This window comes from Diadema setosum, chromosome 5 (assembly GCF_964275005.1).
Source record: "Diadema setosum chromosome 5, eeDiaSeto1, whole genome shotgun sequence".
NCBI classification, from domain to species: Eukaryota; Metazoa; Echinodermata; class Echinoidea; order Diadematoida; family Diadematidae; genus Diadema; species Diadema setosum.
The window spans coordinates 4,462,674-4,487,230 of NC_092689.1; the positions used below are offsets into that span (position 1 = coordinate 4,462,674).

A 24,557-nucleotide genomic window follows, 5' to 3' on the forward strand; every position below is an offset into this window, starting at 1 on the left:
TGTAAAAACATAGCAATCACTTTCAGGTGGTGGTTGTTGTATTTGCTACATCATCAACCAAACACATGACTTCTGGTATTAAACATGTTTACGTAAAAACTGACAGGTAAATTGTTAAATGATGACATCCTCACCTTTACTAATTTGATTCGGCACGCCATACACCGGGGTACCGTTGTAACCCAGAGTACCGCGTTGTATAGCGCCATCTCATGCCCATTATTTATAATGCGTATCCGAACTCAGATACGCCGATTCCGAATTCGGATACGGCAAAGTCGTCGCAATGTGAACTAGCACCATAGGTGTTTTTCGAGGTAATTCCTAGCACCACACCGTTTTGTGAACATCATCTACCGTAACTTTTATTTTCAGAAAAAGAAATAATCACCGAAAGCCCAGAAAATTCACCCCAAAATCAACTGTATTTCTTCAAATTTGATCATGGGGGCTGCCATCTTTATAATCTTCTATGCGTGCGCGAATGGTCGATAATAAGAGATGAAATGCGAAAGAAAAAGGTTCAATTTAGATAATTGGAATTCATTTCTTAGATTAGTAAAATATTTACGTGGATTGCTAATGTTATCATTAAGAATATTTCATTTAAATGATTTTCTTATTTCATTTTGCATTCATTAATTTACGGGGTAGTAGACTGGCAACTTCGTCTGCAATTGATTATTACACGTACACTGCGCTACGTAATTATAAGCACGAATGTTAGCATTACGCCAGCGCAACGGCCATAGTCATGGCGTCTGCGTGCAGTGATGGCCGTGCTAGCAGCGGATACAAGGACCTACTCAAATCTCGCAAAAAAACACAAGAAACTCAATAGAAGAGGTAAACTAGAGAATACCAGTACTAACAATAATATGTACAATAGTATCAAACAGTTAAGATTATAACAGAGCAGAAAATAATTATCAGTTGCATGCATTAATTGTTATATAATCACAAATAAGAAAACATTTTTGTGCATAATAATACTAAAAAATATTTTGACACATTTTTTTGTAAGCCAGGGTACAGAGCTGAAAAAAAAAAATAATTAATTCAACAAAATGGCGAATTTTCATTTGGTACCCCAGGGTACCAAATATTGCATCATTTGCCTATTATATTAATTATATCTATCATTTCCAGTCCCATTTAATCAAATTTCTACCCAATCCACTAACCGCTTTTGCTTTTTGTATAAATGCTAACTTCAACATAGTGTGGGTTTCATTCAAATGGGAGGGATGGATAATGTGTTCATTTCATATAACTGCAACTAGATAAACTCTATTTTCAAGGAGGTGAATTCAATTTTGTTATGCATGATTCCTAGGAGAAGCTGGCTAAAGTAAAGAAACATGCAGTTTCTTTCACAGCAATTGGCCAGTACAGTTGTACTATCCTTTTATATCAACTAACTCATGGGCAGGGTCAATCCTTCAGTCTATTTCTATCACTTAATTACTATGCGTGAATGTGCATTTTCTGTCTCGCCAAAACAAAGTTACGCTATCACACAATATTCTTGTTTTTTCCTTGAAGTCACTCAGTTTGGACAGTGGTCATCCATAAAAGAGTTACTGTAAAACCAAGAATGTTTGCATGCATTTTCATTTCGCGAGAGCCAAGATTTGCGACATTAAAGTGCATGCAAAAGTTCTTGCCTACACTGTATACACTGAAGGCCAGTGACAACTCATGAAAATTTAATGCCACGGAAAAGGCTGTCCGCTCCAATTCGTGAAAATGTTATGCCGCAAAAATATCTTGTTTTACAGTAGCAGGTGCATGTAAAATAGTATGCAAGTTATCGGCTGAAAACCTTACTGGTGACAACTGTGCATGTACAATGAGCTTGATGGATGACACGAAGCAAAACGAAAGCAACACGTTACCCAACCGAGCCAGAATTCTGAATGCATGATATCCACTACTTCTCAATATTGTAAATTGAAATGCTTAGTGATTTAATGACTAAAATGATACAATAATCACTGCCAAAATGCAAACACACACACACACACACACACACATACATGCATTTGTGCATGAATCTGCACCTCTTCTAGACATCCAACACAGCTTGGATTCTGTATTCATTCACGCTCAGCATTCACTTTCATATTCACATTCAGTTCCGAGTCAACCACTTCTAACAAACCACCCCTGCAGCACAGTATTAGATGGCAGTAATGCCGGTATGCATGTATCATGTACATATAATTGCATTATCTATTCATTACTATTAACATTGTCTTCTTCCCTTCTCCCTCACAACATAATACAACATTTTGTACATGACTCAACTCTTCCTCAGTTTGATTCATTTCATACTACTTTGGTGGATATCTTTCTTGACGGTGTCATTACAGGAATATTGTTTCCCTTCATTTAATCAGCAAATACTGCCGTATCATTGCCTTACATAGGGCAGTACAGTTTTATACAACAAACAAAGACCCAGTTTTCTAGTGCATCTATTCCACCTAATCAAAACGAAGACCAATTCTAGCATGCTCCTTCCACCTAATTAACAGGTAAACCAATTCTAGCTTGCCTGCTCCTCTTGGGGAAACATTCATATTTATCAAGCCTCCAATCACTACTGGCATGGGTCGGGTGTACAGGAAACTGGATGCAAATGAATAAAACATCAATTGGTTTAAGTCTTCAGACAAAGGCAAGCACATTCTTAGAGTTAAATTTTTAACAAGCAAGCCTGCCTGCAGAGATCATACTGTTTTATTTCTGTTTTACCGCGGCACTTTCACGGTTTGCCTGCACAAGAACTGCTTGACAGACATCTTTTTTTAATTTTTTTATTTATCACTCCCTTCTAGTGACTTTTTTCCCTCGATATCTCTATCCAACTTTGTATTTCAAAACCCTTTTCCCGTCATTGTCTCTGATTCTCTTACAATTTGTATCCCTCGCTCCACCACCATCACGAAAGAAGTACTCCACGTTCTCCAATCACATTTTGGGTTCTTAAATTAACAACAGCCCACAATTTTTATTCCTGCCGGACGTGAGAGTGGCGCGACAAGCTTATTCATTTGCTTTTCATACCTGTCCGCCTCTTCACAAACACTGCCTTTCACCGAGACTATCAATCTAGTCCGCCACGAGCACCGCGGAGGACGGCTGCTGCCTGCAATCAACTAATGCTGCTCCCCCGAGCCGTTGCTATGGAGACCCACTCATATTAGCATCACTCCGATGAATTGGACAAAATCATTTGGCGGGGTTTTGATGGGTCACATATATGATAACAAACGAGCGGAGGATGCGGGGAGTTTGCGAGGTAAACTGGTCAGCACCGGCAGGATGACCACCAAGCACTGAATTAATCTCTGACTGGGAAAGGAACACATTATGGCCTGATTGATAGGGGGAAATTAACACAATACACCTGTTGTCCTCTGGCTGATGACATTATATATGTACATAAACTGATAGAACATGCAGACATCACTTTCTAGCAGCCTGATTACATTTGAAACATGTAACACAGTAGCATTATATTACAGTTCACTCTGCTCAAAAGATGTACTATACGCATCATAAAGGCAATATCATTTCGATTAATTCATGTGACATGAGCACATGTCTACTTGTAAAGAAGTACCACAAACCACTGTCTGGTGCAACCCATTCACAATACAGTCAAATAACATGACTTCCTAAAGTGTCAACAAAATTATAAGACCATGGTGGTAATGAAGAATAGCCTACCACTAGAAACACTGATAAACCCCATGAGCACAAACTGATTTTGCTACAACACACATTTCCTATAGACACCTGCCAGAGCATACTCAGGACTAGTCCTCAAAAGGGTTAAAGGGGGAATGAATGTTTGGAAATTATGGACTTACTTTAACATAAACTCATGAACGATGATAAAACAATGTGATGAATATGTATGCATCTACAACCCAAACCAAGCAAGCGTTAACCCTGTACTGTGGTACATAGTGCATTCATGATTTTAAGACTGAACTTTTATCTACAGAATGAGAGACAAGTGAACTAGAAAGTGAAAAAAAAAAAATAGAGAAAAAAATCAAATGCAACAGTCTGAGTAAACTTGTTGTTTATGTGGCGAGTGTTGCATTTTGCAAAGAACGCCTTGGTCATTTTCTAACAATATGATCACACACATAAGAAAAAACAAAACAAAACAAACTAAAATATGGTATCATCTTCAATACTGCACATGTTACTACTCAAATGGCTTCTAAAAATTGAAAATCAGAGAACAACTCTTTCCTACTTCTTTTTCTGTTTTCTTTTTGTTTTTTAGGGGTTTCATGAGAAGTCAGTTCTTGCAGAATGGTTAACGTCCAGGACACATCAACCAAGAGAAATATCACCAACAAATAAAAACATATTTTCAACCCCAAAATGGCCTCGTTCTTGTCATCTTATCTGATATTGCAAACTATGATGATTTAAGGAGCATGGTGGTGAAACACTTGGCAGAGATCGATTGCGGTAGTTCCACATCTAATGCTGATATTTTTGTGAGCATTACACTATCACTCATCATTTCCAGCTGATATTCTCGCCAAATTTCCAACACTGACAATGAATAGAAAGGCATTGTCACAAATGTACACACAAGTAGTTATGTACATGTATCAAGGCTGTATGCATGGTTGTTTAATGTGTATGTACACAGGGTGACCAGATTAATGGAGAACATTCTATATGATATAGATATAGTACATACAGGCTGACCAGATCAGTGGAGAATTTTCTACATGGTATACAATGTAGCTACAGTACATGTATGCATGTGACAGGAAATACATTATAGCTCACTCAATCTAGAATGATTTCACCCATTCCAGAAAATTCTAGGAAGTGCTGGCTGAGTGAGGCACTGCCCTTGTAGCCCAATGTGATTGGTAGTTAATTTTGGCAATGATGTTATGCACATATTAGGCAGTGAGTCATCCAGGATTCCTGGAATTTGGACTTGCTAGTATGTTCAGGTATGTAGCCCCAGGTTGGAGAAAATTACAGAATGTACTAGAAAGAGGTGAATGGATAGTATATAAGCCGAAGAAATTCTGAGGTAGGCAGAGTACCCAACACCTCTGCTCTGAGAGATACGTCACTTCTGGCTCTGAAGCGACTTGTTATAGTCAGTCCTGTGTTACCTGCTGACCTGCTATACAAACTGTGTTTGTGGAGATAAGGCCTGGGAGAGATTTTGCCTGCAGAGAATTAATTGCCTACGTTGGAGATAGACTCCATATTTTAGTGTCAACGGACATTGTTACGGCAAAGCTGTGACGGGCTGGATTCCTCGCTGGACATTATAAAGTGAATCATCATTCAACACATCAACTGGACGTGGTCGTCATAACGTCTGGATTTTACACGTTTCGCTGTGGACGTATATCCTGGATTTTTACCCCGGATTAATAACATGGATTAACGCAACCTGTGCCTCTGGAGTTACGTCGGAGGAATCATTCATCGGCACGTCAAGGATTATTCATTTGTGCACCGAACATCGCATTTGGACCTTTTCAATTAAAGGATTACCTGATTTCAGATACGTGTAAGTGAATCCACTACTGATTTATGATTGTTTTATTGATCATTATTGTACTGATGTGAAAACCGATTACGAGTCTGTACCCACAATATCACTGTTAATAAACCGCCTGAACATTAGTTGATTGTTTCTTTTGTGCGATCATTCTCAGAGTGATTTTGGTCGTAACAGCATGAATACATTGTCTACAAGTAGCTTGAATAAGAAGTCACAAAAGCTTTTATCCGCCGACTTCTACATGTGATTTTGTAATCACCTTTTTACGGAGTAATTGGTTTGGAGGACTCCTTGGCATTTTGTTTTGACTTCTTCAACAGAAATCACATTTCATTATTTTTTTTTTCAAAATGAAAAATATTAAGGGCAAATCACAAGGCAGAAAAACAAAGATATACATGGTCAAAGCTCTCTGTGATTCTGAATTTTAAGTGTTTTCTTGGAAATGAAGATATAAATATTCTAAGAAACAAGGTAGGTTGATACTGGGTATGACAGGTGGGCAATTACAACCCTCAAGCAACTTTCAGGGTGCTGGCATAAAAACCCTTCTCCTTTGTCTTTCAAAAAGAGAGTGTATACATTACATAAAGTCACATAAATTTCAAAAAGCTATGGCTTGGTGAAGGATCCCTACATTTTGTTTTGTTTTTCTCAGATTATGTTCATTTCATCATCATAATAAAACAAAGGATAGCATGGAATCAACCTCCATTGTTCACTATGCAAGCTGACTATATAGCATTGTAGTAGCAGAAAACTTTCAACTGTTCTATTAGAGAATGAAGAATAAGTTCAATTACTCAAATCTGAAGAAAATGCCAGTGTATTACCAGCAAAATAGAAGAATTTGTGAACCTATTTTTTATTTCTCTTGTCACACATCCAATGAGTTAGGGTGAAGTGTGGGAAGAAAACCAAAGTCTGGCATCTACTAACCTGGAGAGTTCTCGAGCCAGTCTAATGTGAATCTGGTTTTCTGTATACTGTGTGTTGCTACCTTGATTTCATAGAGGAAAAGACCAAAAAGGTATAATACCTTTTTGCCTTTTGACATGATGTTTGGTGTAAATAATGACGTAGAATTTCGTACATGTATAAATTTTTTATTTCTTTGTCTTAAGTTTTTAAGTATAAACAGAAAACTGAATATGCTATAGGACAAAAGAAAGGTAAATTACAATGTCATTTGAGGAAGTGGTCCATGCTTTTGTAATGGTTGATCCGCTATTTTCATATAATCTCATAGACATCCATCTTCTTGTGGTATTCCATTATGGCAGATAGTTTAATGTGACTTGTTTACTGAACCCTTTTTAATGCTATAGGCTGGACATTTTTACATTGTTTGTATTGTGTGTTTTGTTTGTTTTATGGTTGCATAAAAAAAAAATAAAAAGAGAGAGAAAAAAAAGAAGAAATCTGTATACATGTACATGTATATGCCCATAGATCAGCTGCTCATATATGCATCATTTACATTACATTTTGCTTTTCCAATGGTTCACCTCACTTTGCAATCAGCAAATTGCATAAATTCTTGATTCTGCCTTTTCATGTTTAGCAATATCACTTCAGCAATACATATCATCTATTTTTTACTAATGTCATCATATTAATGCATAGTTTCTTCTGAAATCATCATTTTCAATGGTACATCAAACTTTGAAATATTCATACCAGTTTACACAATTATATATCATTTGCTGTTTATTGTTTGTTGCTCAGCAATGGGATCTGTGTGCGCCTACGAACAGAATCTGAACAAGATTTTTTTTTTTTCACTTTCCTTTCCCCTGAACAATATCACTCTGCAGTCAGGAAAAAAAAAAAAAAAATCATAGAATGTATGCAACCAAACTCTCCTCTGCCTCTTATTAACATTCATTTCATAACGTCAGATTGAGGCAAGCTTCATCCGGAGCAGGTGCTAGCGAAATGCTGCAGAGATTAACCCACTGCCTACTGCAACCAGGTGTTCCCTATATTGTCCCTATAGGAGAATTACAATCTCTCAAAGGCAAAGGATTAAAACCATGGTTTGATATTGGCGGAGAGGAGGATTGGGCTTTTAACTTTTAGCGAGATACCACAAACTACTTATGAAATAGTACAGAGCATGCCATTTCAAGAGCAATTCAAGATTTATTTGATGAAAATCGGTTTTAGAATGGCTGAGATATCCAAAAACGAAGTAAAAGAAAGTGATCTTTATAAAAGGAGGGTCCCACCTTTAATTAGGATTGCTCTCTTTTGGATATCTCAGCCATTTCAAAACGAATTTTCATCAAATCAACGTTGAATTCCTCTCGGAATTACATGCTCTTTCACATTTCATAAAAGATTTGTCATTATTTCACCAAAAATTTTAGAAACCTCAAGTTGGGTCTCAACAGAAACCATACAATCCCTTTAAGCAATAACTTTAAGATTGCTCCACAGTTGCTGCTACCATGGCATAGTTGTCCACTCATGTCAGTGGTCAGTAGGGTGGGTAACAGCACTAAGCTCTCAGGTCAAAACCTGTACATGGCAGATTCTAGTTTTCCCTCTATGAAAAGAACCTAATTCATACAGGTCGATCTAAATGCCATGATTTGCTTGACCATATATGTTAAATGGGTTATTCTTCATCAAGGTATAAATGCTTTGGATTCCTTCAAAACAAAGAAACAAAATCAGCTGGTAATTGAGAGGTTGAACAAACTTTTCCTATCCATATCTAATATAGATGTTGTGCTAATCATTTGAGGCTTTTGAAACATTCATGAAACCAATCAGCCTTTCATTGTTTTACAAGATACCTTTTAGCTGCTCTACACGAGGTGCAACATTTTGATGGGTTGACAATGCAATCCCACACAGGGCCCCAACACAATTTGCATTTCAAAGGAAGACTCATGTCATCTGCTTTTGTGCTCATGGTTGCATTCTTGCCTTTTTGACACTCAATAACAAATTGTAATATTATTTCTGCTTTTTTGTGGGGGAGGAGGAAGGTTAGCACTGTTCCATGAAATTTGCTCACTGTGACAACGGCTCCCATCAAATATCTGCACGCTAAGCCAAACATAAATTCTACCCACAAACATAACCCTAACCCTAATCCTAATTCTAATCCTTACATCAAATTAAACTTAAAACCCTATTTCAACCCTAACCCTAAGTCCTTCTAGAAAACAAGACAGGAGTAATTGTCGCAGGAGCAACCATGTTGTGTCACCGGTTAGCACAGATTGTTAACTTTATCAAGGGTTTATTATCATCAGCAAAGCACAATATGCTCCATTCCTTCCTAGTACCATTGTCATGACAATGTGTTGACAGGCATTTTTTTTTTTATTTTGCTGCTCCGCTCAATGTGTCCTTCATTGTGGTGGTGGGGGGGGGGGGGGATGGCTTGTTACAGCAGTGGGAGAAAAGGAGGTAGAAGTCATATTCTAATTGAAACATTTACCGAAAATACTGACTGCAACAAAATACCATCAATTCTAGATGCAAAATATATATGATAACTATATGACATGATGATAATAATATGTGATGATAGCAAAAGAGTCATCATACCGGCAAACGTGGTAACTTTATTGATTATACTAACAGACAGGCTGAATTTGATAACATATAAATTTCACAACCTGATTAAAAAAAAAAATGCAAATTCCCCCAACATGAAATCATATATACAGAGATTGTATATAACCTAACAATCTCCTCTCACTCCCTCCCCCCCCCCCCCGAAAAAAAAAAAAATTGTGTGTGTAATAATTATGAATAAAATAAAGGGTAAAGACTGCTGTATTTTGTGTACAAGTAATGTAGAAAAATAGAATATTATCTTTTCATTCAAAACAAACTTTTGATACAAGTGGCCACTGCTACCTTCCCCTAACGGATATTTTAAAAACAGCAGGTTACATTGTTGATGTGTGAAATAGTGTTCAAAATATATGATGACCCCCTTCATGCCACATCTATCGCGCTAATCAATCTCAAAATCTTGCTTACAAACAAATAGGCCCCCTGCAAAATAAATGGCCTGCACATCACATAACACATTTCATTTAAACTACTTTGGACAGATGCCTATAATAGAGGTTGATTGGAGTACAAAAGACTTAAAGACACCATAGAATGAGGCAAAGTGAAACAACCCCCGCATTGCTATCCCCTAAATACCGCAAAATGACCGATAAGGTGTATGAGCTGGGATTAAGGGATATCACGCAGGGAGAAATATATTCATGGCCAATATCTCGCCTAAATGGTATTTACCGCAAGTGGGATTCGTTTTTGACAACAGTAAGAAAGCCTGTTCCTTTGCGACTGTCATACGTATTAGGAGCGTTACCCTCCAGCGGGTCAGTGCATAATTGACATCACTAGATAGCCACGTGCCACAGTTTCACGTGTACTCACCTTCATATGACACCTGTAAGATGTAAACTTGCACCTGTACTCACATGTTTCTAATGGTGATGGTAGAATCAAGAGAAGAGCACTCGCTTATTAAAGATGATTCCAAAATGGGCAACTTACGTTGTATATCCAGTGGTTGCTTTTTGGCCATAATTCATTGTCTAGAATTTTTTTTTCTCTCAGCTCCTTGCAAAGAGGTAGCAATAGTATAAATACAAATAAAGCATATTACACAGATCATTAGTACGAATCATCCATCCAATATTAACTTTGGAACAGTTACAAAAAAAAAAAAGCCACTCAGCTTGCCCTCATGTGGTCTGGACTGTCATAATTATATTTACGACTGGTAAAAAGTAAAGTTGGGCTTTACGAAAAATAAAAGACTGATCTTGAAATATCTCTCAGCCAATCATTTCGGATCAACATCACTACAGAATTATTACCTCAATATTATCAGGTACTATTTATAGAGGGATTTTACAGTCCAAAACATGCTCTTCTTCCCATAAATGTGCCTTTGGACTGTTTAAAAGTCGCAGAGTATGGATACCTTTACCAAAATCCAATGAATTAATTAGCATTATCTGTTTTATGAAATGGTACCATGATTTAAATTTTGTGGCAGCTATTTTTGCAAGATTCCCAGACCAGCACCAGTTCCAAGCTAACCACACACACAAATACATTGTAAATGTATTCCTTCCTTCCTTCCTTCCTTCCTTCATCCTTTTCCTTCCCTTCCTTCCTCCTCTAACCTTCCCATTGTCTCTTGTCGTTTGTCCTACGTCTTTGTTTACCATGAGCGTCTTGTGCCTGTGTTTGTGCTTTTGTTCCTGCATATTTTTTTTTTTCTGTACTGCGAGTTCGATTTTCTGAGTCGCCCACATTTCTACAAGCTTGTCTTTTATGTGAGCCTCTCTTATCCAATAACACAATTATTTTGAACACTAGTTTCATGTGTGTATAAACATATGAATATTGAATATGTAATACATTGTACTTTTTTCCACTGAACTTGTGTCAACAAAAATGTGCTATTGGAAATAAGATCTCATTTGAATAGTAAAATTGAACTAAATTGAATTGCCATGCATATTTGTGGGTAATGGAGCTGAGCACAGACAAGCCATCTTTAGTACTGTGTGATAGTATGTATGTCCAATAAAAAGTAAATATGGAGTTTCAGGCAAAATTAAAGAGTGGTCATATGATAGCTCTAAGCGAATCAATTTGATTAGGATCCATATCATCTTTTCATAATAAGTCATACTGTAAAAGTGGATATTTTTGCGTGTGATTAATTTTTTTGCGCTCGGACAGGTAAAGTGAGTTTAATGTTTTTTAATTCCACAGAATCAAGACATGAACTATTTGATTATATACTGTAAAAGTGGATATTTTCGCGCAACTAATTTTTCGCGCTAAGCCGGGTCAGAAGAGTTTTGCGTGTTTTTAATTCCGCAGAATCAAGACATCACGCACAGGAACGTATGGCAAGCAAAAATATTCGCGTGTTTTTATTTTCGCGCTAGTTTCTGGTTGCGCGAAATGCGCAAAAATTTCAACACCGCGAAAATTTCCACTTTTACAGTAGCAAAGCAAAAACCAGTCACATGCATGCTTTTATTTTCATGTGTGAAAATTTCAACACCTTAAAATTTTCAACTTTTACAGTAACTGAGAACTTAGTATTCACATATTATTACATACAAACAAGTTCAATTGACAGTGACATTAGAGGAGCATCCACTCTAAATATCCAGTTGATATCAGGAAAGCTTATTCTACTGCATTCATGGACTATGTTTTAATACTGTTGGCTCTCCTGAGTTGAACATCCAACTTTTTCACCTGATCGAGCAAAATATGGCACAAAAACAATAACAACAACAACAACAACAACAACAAATCTGACAGTCACAGAGATACAGCACCAAAAGGACTAGTTTCATGATCCCATACCTACAAAGGTAACTGCACTACCTGGGCCTTGTTTTACAAAGAGTTATAAGTGATCAGCATAGTTGATTTCTATATTAAGTCTATGGCACCCTGTGTGGTAACAAAATTTACAATCGATTTTGCTAAAACGGGGCCCTGGTATCACTGTCAGTTGATGGGTACTGCGAATGCATGGGTCATGAGGTTACAGAGTGCACACAATTGTGCATTGTTTGGAAGCGAGGCGGATTCCATCTATCCATGCTTCATACAAGTAGTGTGATCCCCCCCCCCCCCCACCAAGTTTTTCGTCTAAAGGGAACCATTGTCACTCTCTGCAGGCAGTCACATCATGTTGCATGTTACAAGTATACTGTACACTATAATAATACGGTCTTCTTAAGGTCAGCTGAGGATGACTCCCGAGTATACTCAGCAGGTGTTTATGGGAAATGCGTGTTGTAGCAAAATCCAACCGGCCTCAACGGGTTAAGCTCTTCAAATAATTCTGAAAGGTAGCCTCTTCAGTGTTCCTATTACTCTACCAGAGGGCCCTGCCATTATTATTACCCCAGCGTTGCCAGTTACCCATTTATACACCTGGGTCGAGAGGGACATGGTGGGTAAAACATCTTGTCCAAGGATGTAAGCACTGGGCGGGAATTGAACTCGGGTCCTTTGATTTGGGAGTTGGGAGTCTTGTCCACTATGCCTAGGTGCCATCTATACTCCGTACATTTAGCAAGCATAATGTCTTTGCAAAACAGGACTTGAAAGACAATTTCGCCAGTGGCTGAATTTGCAATGGAGCACTATGGTGAGGGAATGAGAAAGTGGTATTCTCCCTATTCAAGAGAAAAAGTGAACATACACCCCCATCTTTCAGCTGATATATACTGTACAATGCATAGGCCTACTGTTACAGAAGGCAGTATTTTGTTGAGCTATTCATTTTATCATTAGACGAAACTCTAGCCTCACACAATTTGCAAAGATACAAACACCAAAAACAGCACACAGTAGATATTCCTTGTAATCATTTTTCTTTTTATATGTTTGTGAACGTAAGATTCAACACAAAGGTTTATAAACAAGCATACAGCAACACACACATCCATAAAGTAGGCCTATGATGACGCTTCATACTCAGTGGATTTTGATTGAAAGAACAGAGCAAACAGAGAGAAAATACCATGCTTTTGTAAAAGCTTCATACATGTAGTTACATGACTACTGGCATAGAGTTACTTTTGGTTGAGTGTGTCTATTATCTTACACCAGACACTGCTTAACAACCAAAGCACTGTGTGTAAACACAGGCGTCTCCATTTATGTGAGATATCAGTTTCAACACAGTTTTGCAGTAGTGCAATATTCACTGAGTTGTATAAGTACCACACACATTTATGCAACAGGTACAGTGTAGACTAATACATAAAGAGTTTGTTCATTCAAGAGTATTCCAGTTTGCAATTATTGCACATTGGCTAGTCTTACAGTTTTCCTTACAGTTTTGGTTCCCTCTTTGTATCACTTAGACATACTCGGAGATGCCAACCTTTGACGCGTTGGCATTGCAGTATATTCTGAGGGCTGAAAAGGTGTATATTTGGTGGAAAAACAGTATCTTTACCTTTCTTGCAAGACATAGATGTAGCAATACAATTAGAGAAAAAGGTATTTTCCATGTAACCTGCAGTATTTACACTAGTGATGTATTGTAAAAGTGAAAACTTTCAGTGTCAAAATTTGTGCACATTTCACCAACATGAAACAAGGGAGAATATTAAAACACAAAATTGTTTGCTTGTTGTATTTAATACTATTTCATATTTCTGATTCTGTAGAATTAAAAACATGCAAAATTCATCTCACCTGACTGAGCACGACAAATTACTGGTGCAAAAATTTTCACTTTGACAGCACTACTGTATTATCAAAGTAGATTTTGTTCATCATCATTAAGACTTTAAGAGGTTGTATGTAGTATTCCTAATGAATAAACACTTTATCTATCAATGTCAATTTGAAGTTAAACTGCACAGTGACTATCAAATAAAATGTCAAGAGTGCGTTTTCATTTGTACTTGAAATTGTCTAACTAGTGTTCTACATCACACACACACACACACACACACACACACACAAACACACATACATACACTCACAAAGAAATATCAAACCCATTCCCTTCAGAGAGGGAATTAGCTTTAAAAAATCCAGTCAGCTTATGACTGAATTAAGAGCTCAGTTTCAGTACCTCTGCCAAGAGCATGTAACATATATCATCTTTAGTTTTATGTCATGTACAACTTGTACACTGCCACACAGTACTACAATGCAGGCATAGCTTAAATTTCCACTTGCCAATACTACAATATCTATCACACAGCTTTCCCTATTTGATCAAAAGCAAATTATTTACATGATTTCAAATCATTTGATTAGAAATATAAAGTCAGCTGAGCCATTATGACAAAACATCAAAATAAGTAGCTTTTCAGAGCATATTTTGCCATGAACACAAAATTGTCCACGTATGCTAAACATTCGAGTTAAAGAGACATTCCAGGCTCAAACTGCACAGTTCTCATTTTTAATCTTCTCCTTGGCTACCAACTAAACTCAAATTATGTAAGTTGCACTTAATTAAACAAGCCTGGTGCAGACATACAGAGATATTCAACCGCTCAAATTGCCATTATGATCCACAACATGGGTAGGGTTCCCTCTTAAAAATATATGAATTACTCTTTAATCCTGTACCCCCTTAATGCCTAACTGGAAACCACAAATACAATAATTCCTGCCACTTATAAGGGGAAAAATACATTTATAAATACAATAATTCCTGGCATTTATAACATAACTTTCCTTAATTACCCTGAGGATTACATGTCTACAGTCTACCTCATAATAGCCCAGTCATGAGAGCTTCTGTATTTTCACTGACTTTTTGCGCTGGTGTCTATAAAACATCAAATTTGCAAAACTTCAAGTCCATTGAAAGAGTCGATAAATGCACTAGTTATATACATGTACATGTATCTACTTCTTCTTTGATGATTCAGTAAATACCATACGATTAGAAAGAGCTGATGCTCTTGCACTAAGTTGCAGCTTAATGGCAAATTTATGTCACATAAATTTCGCTAATTTTTTAAAAAGCAAATGAGACAAAACTTGAGCATTATTGGATGAAGGATGCACGTTGATTCGACCATTGATGGGGAAGTTATGGCCATCTGATAAACATGTGTGTAGTATACCCACCTTGGCATCAAAAAGGTGTCGACTAATACAATCTAATTGGTCTCGTAACCAGGACAACCGTGTCATTAACAATTGGGGGTAAAAAACAAAACAACCACAACAATGATACAGTACTTAGGCTACAGCACAAGGTTGACAGGATGTCAAAGTTTTCTTGAACTATCATACTTTTCCACCTGAAGTGTGGCCCTTTATTCAAATCAACTCCAATACTTTGACTCTTGATCTTGAGGGTTAACCTACAATTACCCTCTTTTTTTCATGCACAAATCTGTCCCACATATCATTTCTATCCTTCTTATCAAATTACATTCCTAGCCAACTTTACTGGCTGATGTTGCATGGTGCAGGGAGGGAAAAAAAAAACTGCCAAACTTTAGTGAACTTATGACCTCAATCTTTGATCCTTCACCATAGAATGTACCTGCTATCTAGCTATTTATATCCTTTCCTCTACATTTCATAACCATTGTATGATTCCTACACTGTACCTCTGCCATCCTTTGGTGTAGAGAGGCATCATTTTTTTTTTTCCTTTTCTGTTTATTCTTGCTATACTCAAGACCACTGTGTTGATCCTACCATCTACAGAGATGAGCAAGACACAAATATTGCTGAGTGCAGTCATGAAGAAAATGTCTCTTCCTCCGCAGATGATATTGATGAATTTCAATAACCAATGAATGTGATGTTTCAGTCATAATATGATGACCAAGGCAGCTATTTCAAAAATAAACATGAAAAAAGAACTTAGTGAAAATGATGAACAGTATACTAGTCATATCTTTTCTAGTGCTTGCTGGTTTTCACCCACATTAGCTGTGATATAGGCCCATTTTATGGTCAATCACATAGCATAAACTTTGCCTCGTAAAGGTGGCTTGTCTTCATGTTCAGGATGACTTTGAAAAGGAAACAGCCATCTGAACACAGCGCTGCCAACTACCACGCAATCAGCATGAGACTCACTCAATTTTCAAGTCTCCAAAATCTCTGATATGATTATTCCAAACATCTGAAATGCCCACACCTAAAGTTTCAAGATTTTTCCTGTGGGCGCACCCTTTCTATGTATGTGTTAAAATTGTGACTGGAGTATGCACCAGATTGCATCACATGAAATGTAAAATCGTCAAAGCTCCATAGACCGTGAAAAGGGGGTACACTCCCTCCCCCCCCCCCACCCGAATTCCACACCCCCTCCCTTTCATTCCTCAAAGTGTCTGTCTAAAAACTCTCACTCAATCTTGACAGCCATACAAACAGAACAGCACATATTTTATATACACTAGTATCACAAACAAGAACAGGTTGTAAAACTTGAACTTTACACAAAACAACAATGTTTATAACAATGAAATTGGCAAATGGTTGATCAATACGATATCATTTTGAACAGATGTCCCATTACTTTGCTCATAAAATACCACAGAAAAGGAAAAAAGGTCAATGATTTAGCTACTTTATCGCTAGAGAAGTTCCATACCTGGGTCCTCTCATCGGTTTCATGAAGTATTACAGTGTACTTGAATCCCTATGCATGTACATGTTCTTGAATATTACATACGATATTCATGTAAGAAAAAAAAAAACTTTCAATTTTCTGTATGTAGGCCTACCTCAATCATTTTTAAAATATACTTTTACACACTAACAGCTGTTATTAAAATGACTTGAGAAACCGGTAATTACTCTCTATCAAATTATGAAAATGTTGACAAACCTTTTTGAATAATGATCCCAAGTGATTAGACTTGTCAACCCATTGAGGACGAGTCCCCAAGTACACTCGGGGAAGGGTCTAGATTGGAAATGCTTGTTGTAGCAAAATCAGCCTGTCCTCAACGGGTTAACTTCGTATTATATGATTTGCAAAACTCCTTCAGGGCAAAGGGTCAATACAACCACAATATGACTTCAATTCATCAAACTTGTGTGAAATTGAAACGATGAGGGACTATAATTATTCCACTGCCAAGCAAACATACAAGACCATAGACATCTTACAAAGAAAGAGTTCTAAAAAAAGGTTCCTTGGTAAGCCATCACACTCCCTTATGACCACTGCTGCAGCACAGCCCTCTGAGGGCAGTTCTCAGAAAAACAAACACACGAACAAACAAAAATTATGGCCTGCGCTTCTGCTGAAGGGGGTAAAGACAGCACTCTCATCCTGTTTATTGTTAACACACCACCAGTATGTTCCTATCAATCAAGTGAACAGGAGAATGGCTGTCGAGCCTCTTTCTCTAAAACTACCAACAACAACAGCCCTGTGAAATTGCAGAGTTCCGCAGAAATCGACCCAACAACATGAATCCGGAGTGTGATTGAGTTCAAACCAAGACAGGGCAAGCACACACAAGGGAAGAATATTAATACTGGCAGTTTTGAGAAAAGAGGAACTTTGAAGTTATGAAAGGATTTGAGACCATTGCATAATGCACAGACATGCGTAAAGAAGCACAAAACTGTTCAACAACATGCTTCTGGTCTGATATCAAATGAACTCCTTGTTATGCTCTCATGAATATCAAATACCATTCTTTCCTGATGTGTATGGATTTTAACCACACAAACAGCATGAACAATAAGCATGTTTCAACCATACAGACACTTCATACATACATTGTAACAGTATGTAATTACACACAAATTTTGGACGAATGTTTGGTATCATTACTCATAGCAAGTGGAGGAACAATTTGTTCAGATACCAAACACTGAGTAGACCATCAATATCAAGGGCACTCTGCCATTAACACAATAACCATGTTTATCGTCAGTCCATTAATTCAATCACTATTACAAAAAAGGGATCGTATAGTTTTGGTTGAGACCTAATTTCAGGTTTCTAACATATTTTGGTGAGATAATGAGAAACTTCTTATGAAATATGAAAGAGCATGTAATTCCATAAGGAATCCAACGTTTATTTGATGAAAATTGGTTTTGAAATGGCCGAGATATCATAAAGAGAGCGATTCAATAAAGTGTGGGACCTACATTTTATTACGATCGCTTTGTTTTACTTTGTTTTTGGATGTTTCAGTCATTCCAAACACGATTTTCATCAAATAAACTTTGAATTCCTTGTAACATAGTATGTCCCTACATGAAGTATACCCCACTTTTGAAAATGGCTGAAAAGAATAGTTCAAGTCATTGGGTATAGTACAATGTATCTAACTGAATTGGTTTTGAGGACTACAGCTCTCTATACCACTATGAATGAGCTCTGGTCAACATGTTACATGCATTCAAGTTCAAACAAAATGAAAACAGAGATTCATGAAAACTAGAACAAAATTTTCATATGGCAATGATATCTTATGATAGAAAGTCACAAAAGTGCCCTACGCTATTTAAAATTACATCTTACAGACACAAATTTTAAATCTCCCACTGGGTTACATGCAAAATAATACTAGATTTCATTGTTTTTAAAGGACAAGTCCATCTTCTTATACATAAGGATTGAGAGAATGCAGCAATATTGTAGCAGAACACATCAGTGAAAATTTGAGGAAAATTGGACAATCCGTTCAAAAGTTACGAATATTTTAGGTATCTGTGCAGTCACTGCTGGAAGAGAAAACTACTAGTGTATGATGTCACATGTACATGCGTACAACTCTATAAGGAAAATAAAAAGAGAATTTCACAAAACTTTACTTTTTGAATAAAGTGCATATTTCTTCGACTTGCTACTGACGTATGTTAAGGGTTTTATTATTCCCCCGCCTTCTGAAAGAGAGAAGTCGAGTGTTCTATTGTTATGCGAGAAAAATGGAAATATGTTGAATTTTCTTTATTCTTTCTTTATATCGTTGTACTCATGTGACATCACAAGCTATAGTAGTCTTTTCATCCAGCCGTGACTGAGCAGAAACTTCAAAAATTCATAACTTTCGAACGGATTGTCCGATTTTGCTCAAACTCTCACTGATGTGTTCTACTAATATTGCTGCATCCACTCAATCCTTATGTCTATGAAGGTGAACTTGTCCTTTAATGAAGTGAAAAAGGCATAGCAAAGTATTCTAGAGTTGCGATGATTGACAATTTTCTTTTTTTTTAAGGGGGTGTAGTTGCCACTAAAAATCATTGTATGAAGATTGATTTATTTCAACTACAAACTGGTTGAAGACTTATTTTTTGTACTGAGGTCATTGTGTTATCTCATTTGCATCTAATGTAACTGATGTATATTGCAGTTTGAATGCAAATTCTGTTTCTTCTTTCTAGGTTTGACCCTAATCCAGGTTTCCATTATCTGATTTAATATAGGCCTACTCTACTCCAATTGTTTTGAGTGCATCTGAACAGAGAATACATTATTAAAGGGCAGGGCCAGCGCCGCATTTTTAAAAGTGGGGGGGGGGGGCAGCGGATACTGTATACGCTATATATTTCGCGTGGGTTTTATTTTCGCGAATTTCGCGAGTCAGGAGCTATTCGCGAAATTAACAACACGTGAAAATATTACCTTCCAAAATGAATCCCTTGCCTTGATGATACAAACATTTCAGTACTAGTATACCATGTCACGGCTTACCGAACAGACCATGACTGGCTAAGCTTGTTTACGTACATAGCACGTCCACATCTAATTACTAGAGATACACAGCCCAGTCGCTGTAAGTAGCATTCACACAGCACAGCGGTGTCTAGGGGTGGTCGGGCTAGTCCACGTCTACTTACGAATACTGTAGAGGCAATCCATTATCACAACCCCTCGTACCACTCGTCAGAAATCTAGCGCGATGGACTTAACCACTTCAAAAATGTTGAATTCTAACTTACTAGTTCGCAGAGTTTGGTAAGTTTTTTTCATGCAATGTATAACTAGTATCATTCTTATTTGCTAGTAAGTTGAAAATTCACACTTTCTTTGCCACTTCATATTTTCTCTGGTCCCCCAATCGCGAATTTAACCACTCGCGAAAATGTGTGACAGCGGCAATTCGCGAAAATTTATGTACGCGAAAATTATAGCGTATACAGTAATTTCAGCTAGGATGGTTTTCCGACTGCCTCAGCAAATTTTGAATCATATCTTTTCTTACAAATTCTGAATATTATTCATCCACATATCATCCATGGCTATAGCTACTGGAGACCTGGTTGCAGAGATTTAGTGTCGACGCAAAATTTTCAAGTTTCCTTTATTAACATTTTCACTAGTAAAAAACTGAGAATTTTGAAGTTGAGTCCAAATTTGTGCCTCCTCATGCATGAAAATAAGAAGGTGATAGGCCCATCTACACTGTCCTCTTTGTCATATATTCCTTATATGATAGTGGCAAACTTTATTATAAATTGGAACTCTAGAATACACATATGTATTCATTTCCTCACAACCATGGTGCAAATGATTGTTTGCTTGCATCGAGGCAGAGATTTGAAATTCACCCCCCCCCCCACTACAGAGTGAGAGGGGAGTTTTCTGCTAACCACATCAACAGTTATTATATCAATAATGATAAGAATTGCATATTAAATTTAGACCTACAAAAGTCTAATATAAAAACAAATGAAAGGGGATTATGGTCATTAACAAGGAATAGAGAACACTAAAAAAGTTCAGTTTAGGTTATTGTAAACCTAGTACACACAGAAGAAAGAAACTGACTATCACTGTATCAGGACATGTTAGAAAGAAAGAAGGAAGACTGAAAAAACAACATCTAAGAAAAGATTTTAAATATAAACAAATCTGAAAATTTTGATGGTTAGGAAGAGAAGAATACTGATTTTAACCCATTGAGGATGAGTCCCCAGTATACTGGGGCAGATGTCTATGGGAAATGCATGTTCTAGCAAAATCAGTCCGTCCTCAATGGGTTAATAACAACCTTTTATAACAAATTGAAAGAAAAGCACAAGCATATTAGGGTTACAATGTGAAGCAATTTATCACATACTATATACTGTAAAAGTGGAAATTTTCGCGGTGTTGAAATTTTCGCGCATTTCGCGCAACCAGAAACTAGCGCGAAAATAAAAACACGCGAATATTTTTGCTTGCCATACGTTCCTGTGCGTGATGTCTTGATTCCGCGGAATTAAAAACACGCGAAACTCTTCTGACCCGGCCTAGCGCGAAAAATTAGTCGCGCGAAAATATCCACTTTTACAGTACATAGCAGTCAAAAAAGCCCTCCAGGGTTTGTTGCACGGTTGCCATGGCAATATTTTGGTCCTGGTATCAGTTTCACATAGATATGTTACGGTATTATACACTCTCATAATTTGTGTTACGGTAATCACTTTGGTTATGTTATCATATCAGGCTCAACATTACTGGTGGCCCGGTGGCTTGGGGCCCCAAAAAAATATTGTCAGGCCACAAAATTTTCAAGAGGGTTATCTTTTGGAGGCCCAAGTGGGAAATGAAGATTCCAAACCTCTTAATTTCTCTTAGTTCCTCTTAGTTCGGGTCACCATTAATGATAGTGGCCCGAATGGGCCATCAGAGAAGTTACATAGAGTCAAGTCCTTGTTATTTTTTACCAAAATCGAGAAAAGCGCTTAACTGTCCAAAAACTCCCTCCATCCTCCCTTACTTTAGTTGTCTGTCAGTACCATGGTGTCTGCATAACTTTCAGCAATTGATGTACAGGTCTCTTTACAAAATGGGCCCAAGGACTCCAGCTAGTACGATACTTTTTTGCTCATTTTCTTTGCAGAGAAATTAGTATTGATGAGGTTCTGGATATGAAATCTTTTTCATAATTTTAGTCAAACAACCTGATGTGCTGGAACTCCAGACATGGTCAGGATCAGACAAGGGACCCATATTGGGGACCAGGGACCTAACGGGGTCAGCAATTAGCAGTCTAGACACATCAATGCATGTCTGAGTAAGAGTGATGTCTATCTTTAGTAGAGCTTGTCATACCATTCAATCCATTCAGATCCAGATCATCAAGGTTCATGAGACATTCGTACCAATAACAAGGTTTCAGGGTATAATCTCAGCTCAGTGACAACGCAATGATGCAAAGAAATCAGTGCAACCCAATGAAGGATAACTAAAGCGACAGACGGCGAGGAGTACTGGTAGTAGTACTCGGCCGCTTCGCATCGTTGCCACTGCGCTCTAGAGAGCGCAGGCTGGCTGTCATACGGCAACACCTGTAACTCACCTCCCGTGATTCTCGGGACTCCCTCCGACTTGCTGCTGCTGCTGCTGCTGCTGCTGCTGCAGCTGAATCTCCATCACGATCCCTGCTCGTTCCTTCTACTACTGGAACAACAGCTATTTGAGTTATGGGCATTTTGTCAGATTCGTAGCAAGCTATAATAAATGAAAGATCTTTGATAATGGCGCTAGCATCCTGCTGCGCCCAAAATTTGTGATACCGGGGTAATCGTGCTCGTGTACACAATTCACTGCGACGAGGACCCCTCCATCTCACAACATGCAACAGACTGTAGAAAAATGGCACGATCACGAACAGCTAACGTTATGTGACAGGAGAAAGTTTGTCCATTCCATAGGGGAGTCCAATTTGTTCTTAAACTTGTCCACATGTCTTCTGCAAATGGCACAAGAGCACAGGAATTAAATTCGACGATGAAAGGGACTGTCCATCACCACTATCGAGGCTTGCGCTGCGTATCTAACGACATCTCGATGCAAAGATGTACCTTGATGATGCCGACTCGAAACTGAAGCGTGAACAAGGTGAACAGGCTGACAGGTGAATAGGATAGTATGCTCGTCATCTAAGCCTAGAACCGTGCGTGAGTTCCCTCTGCAGGCGTTAGATTTTTTCTTCACAAAGAAAAAAAATGTGGGTGATATAATTTAGGAAAGGAATCGACGTTTACTGTAACGTTAGACCTCTATCGCTATGATATGATAGAACGAAGCCGAACAGACACTCGCACTCCTGTTACGCTGCGGTTGTAGAATGACCCTCCTACCTACATGTAGTACCTAGACGTCTACGTCTCACGACAAGAGTGCGCTACTATACTCGCTGTGCTGTGCCTGTACGTCAACGCTAACGTACGTACAACTGTACGCAGTCTCTTTTCTCCTCCCTCCGCTCCATGAAGTGTGCGGGGGGGGGGGGGGGGGGGGAGGAGGAGCAGGGCCCCGTTTCATAAAAGATGTTAGGATGTCAACTCTTGCTGGAATGACAACTTCCTATAGCAACAGCCAATCAGGAAGCTGCATTCATGTCGTTACCATGACAATTGACATTCCAGCAAGAGTTGTTATCATATCAACTTTTTATGAAACGGGGCCCAGGAGGAGGGGCAGGCGGAAGAGGGAGAGAGAATTTTTTTCCCGTTTTCCCAACTTGATTTTTTGCCGGTGTCATAGCTGGGTGTGGATATGGGGAGTAGCACGTACAATTTCTCACTCTTTAGTAAAAGTAAAAGTAAATTGATAATATTTGACATCGGGGGCGCGGAGCTCGTTTGTTTGTGTTTAGTGTTAGATGGATTGAGAATTTCGGAGAAGTGAAATCCTTCTTTTTTTACTTTTACGGTTCTCCTCCTAGATTAATCTTTCGGTCTGCATGCTCATGGTTTGTTGGGTCATTGAGGGTCAATGTCCCCCCCCCCCCCATAACGGCAAATAACGATACACGGTTGTATATTGATATGTTGATGATAAAGACGATAATGATGATGAATATAACGACATTGATCATATTATTATCATGATCCACTTACTTTTAATGCTATACTACATGATTAGACTATATTCCCGATGTGAAATGTGCAGGGTATGTTGCAATATTGTACTAGTATGAAAGAGATCAACAAAGCAAATGAGCCGATAAATAACAACAACAAAAATGGACCGTTGGAACGCTTACGGATTCTCGTTGTTGCACTCTGGAATGGATTTCGTGACATCTTCCGTTTTCCTGAAATATAACTTCACCTTTTTGTCGCGCCCACCAAGCATAGACACCTCTTTTTCTTATTATATTAATTCACCGACAATGAAAGCACTGATGATCTCCTGTGATTGGCCTATCACAATGCATAATCATTTTTTTTTTCATTGACAATTAGTTAAGTGTAATTATGAAAAAAAAATAAACGGGTAATTGTTGAAAGTCAAACAAAAACAAAAAGGTAAGAGATCAACAATAATTACAGGAAAGCCAACATTAATTTTGTATCAATGATCTTACTATATAGCTCGCCTAGATCAGTAATAGGCTTAATACTGCATATTCATCTCCAGGACTCATCTTCAATGGTTATTCTTCTCTTTTTCTTTTTCTTTTTTAGGGAGCTAGTTATAACAGTATTGAATATATCCTATCAGTTATTGGCTCTACAACGATAGACAATATAGCTTACATTGACCACT

At 37.8% G+C, this 24,557-nt stretch overlaps 1 protein-coding gene across 1 annotated transcript in view; it reads right to left on the reverse strand.

Annotated features, from left to right (window-relative positions):
* LOC140229013 (E3 ubiquitin-protein ligase MARCHF8-like) overlaps positions 1-22,491 on the reverse strand; it is a 49,552-nt gene extending 27,061 nt beyond the window's left edge. The window contains exon 1 of the mRNA XM_072309278.1: positions 22,360-22,491. Coding sequence (XP_072165379.1) covers positions 22,360-22,491 — 132 coding nt within the window. The remainder of the gene's footprint in view (positions 1-22,359) is intronic.
* Between the last annotated feature and the right edge of the window lie 2,066 nt (positions 22,492-24,557).